Here is a 2,284-nt window from a genome sequence, read left to right on the forward strand (position 1 = left end):
TACGGAAGGTGACTCCGGTCACAACCTTACGTAAGTTCTCTTTGGTAAAGTTTACATATTATACTGTTATTACGGCGAATTAGAATTACAATCAATTGTGTATTGTATTATAGTACGCCGCACATCTTTGAATATTTCGCGGATCGCCAGCTAACTCCGATCGAAAGAACCAACGACAGTTGCAAACCTTATCCCTTTTTTTTTGTGTAAAACCTGAAAATTTGTTAAAGGAATTAGGTTCCTTATATGTAGAAACACCCGCCAAATACAGCGGTTCTAGTAAATCGTCTCACTCTTCATTTTCCCCCACCTTACGGCATACGTTCCCAGACCATTCGGCCAGGTAGAGACACGCACACGTGGATCTATTGAAGCGAGTTATCGAACGCGCGCTCCGCGTCTCGTGAATTCGAATACCGGGACGTGACAATCGCATAATAAATCATTTTGAATATTATCAAATCGTTCAATCTTCTCGTAAATCAAATTGAGTTCGAAGAAGTCTTCTCTGTACTCTACTAATCTTATATGTACTCTACTACTCTATTAATCTATTTCCCTGATTTAAATGCGCTCCATCAGCACCAATTATTTCTTGTGCTTTGATACGGTTACAGGCTCTGACATTTGCAAGTTCAGCTCTTTGGACAGCTTCAGCTTCACCCTCTTAATCTATATCGAATTTTTTGTGCATAAGATTAAAACGAAATCGGATATTGTGCAATACAGCACAAGATGTTATTATATTTGATGCTGTAACTGGTGCATAATGCAATACACGATGACTGAGGAGACATCTCCATACGTTTTTTAGAAGTCCAAACGTTCTTTCGACATAATTTCTAGTTGATGAATGACATTCTGTGTATCGAGCTTCTGCGCTTCCTTCTGCTGCACCTATAATCGGTGTCATTAACCAAGGTTCCAAGCTGTAGCCTGAATCGCCTATCAATGAAACATATTTTATTATTATTAAATAAATATAAAATAGCAATCATGTGCGCACATACTAACCCAAAAGCCATGTTGATTGATCTCCAGATTCATATAACCGCATCATTTCATTCCTTACGGCAGAATTTTTCCAAATAAAGTTATCATGTACACTTCCTGGAAATCTGGCGTTTATACTCAGAATTTCTAAATCATGCGACGATACCTTATCAATAGTATTAATGAGTTAAATGATTACATTTTATATAATATAATACATATCAGTGCATTATGTTTATTCAAAATATGATTATTTTTAGTGAAACTTACTGCCTGTACGTTTATAGAATGGAAACCTTTATGGTTAAGATATGCTTCCTCATGAATTTTAGGTCTCACAATTGTTACGTGAGTACAATCGAGGCAACCAATTACTCCTTTAAAATTTCTTTCTTCTTGAAATCTGTAATCATATTTTAATGGAAACAAAAAATTATTATACCATAAGTAAAGTGAAAATAGACAAGCATATTATTTAAAATGAGAAATTATTTACAATCAATATATGTATAACCGTTTATAACAATTATAACTATTAAGATCATTCATGCATAATTATTTAAATTATATTGTTATTAAATTATGATGTAATACACATATTTTTAGTATATGTATACATATATACATACACAGTTTTAATGTGTTTTTTTTATCATAATTATAGAAATAATATTACCTTTCTTTCAAAATTGTTCGTTCTTCTTCTGTCCTTGGAAATCTTATCCATTCATGAGCAAGCACTTCAATAATAGCTGATGCTACTATCCTTACCGCTCTACTCACAGCTAGTTGTGATAATGATACTAAATAATCATTGCCGATACCTTTCTGATAGGAGCCAATAGCAAAGAATCATAACGCATATAAAACCTATTTCAAACATTAAAGTCATTGTTTATAACACATAGTTACTACTTTCAGTAATGTATTTAAATAAAAAATATATATATTTAATGTTTATAATTGAATACATAATTACTTGAGTTTGTACAGGGTGCTTCCGATACATACACATCATAAGTTGAGTTGCCTTTCGGCAGGGGCATGCTCATCCGCAGGGATCTGCTTATCGGCGTGGTAATACAGAATAAGATTAGATCGCAAAAGACAAGAGAAATTGAACTTTACATTCTGATATAGTGTAAAATTCAATAATATATAATATTTTATTATATAATATTTGAATTTTATTTGTATTAAACTGAATGTTTAGACTGAATGTATAGACTGAATTATACTGAATGTATAGACATAAAATTTAATTTTAACATTGTATGTAAAGAGACACTTT

The 2,284-nt window shown here is 32.2% G+C and overlaps 1 protein-coding gene across 1 annotated transcript; it reads right to left on the bottom strand.

Annotated features, from left to right (window-relative positions):
- Positions 1 to 667: 667 nt before the first annotated feature.
- On the bottom strand, positions 668 to 2,039 carry LOC108723053 (putative nuclease HARBI1). The gene is made up of 4 exons (XM_018448524.1): positions 1,973 to 2,039; positions 1,264 to 1,370; positions 1,015 to 1,159; positions 668 to 945 (listed from the first exon to the last, which is right to left on the bottom strand). Exons 1-4 carry the CDS (start codon positions 2,037 to 2,039, stop codon positions 668 to 670), a joined length of 597 nt encoding a protein of 198 aa, XP_018304026.1.
- Positions 2,040 to 2,284: the final 245 nt, after the last annotated feature.

The sequence above is a fragment of the Mycetomoellerius zeteki genome, unplaced genomic scaffold, assembly GCF_001594055.1.
Source record: "Mycetomoellerius zeteki isolate Tzet28-1 unplaced genomic scaffold, Tzet1.0 scaffold2215, whole genome shotgun sequence".
Lineage (NCBI taxonomy): Eukaryota > Metazoa > Arthropoda > Insecta > Hymenoptera > Formicidae > Mycetomoellerius > Mycetomoellerius zeteki.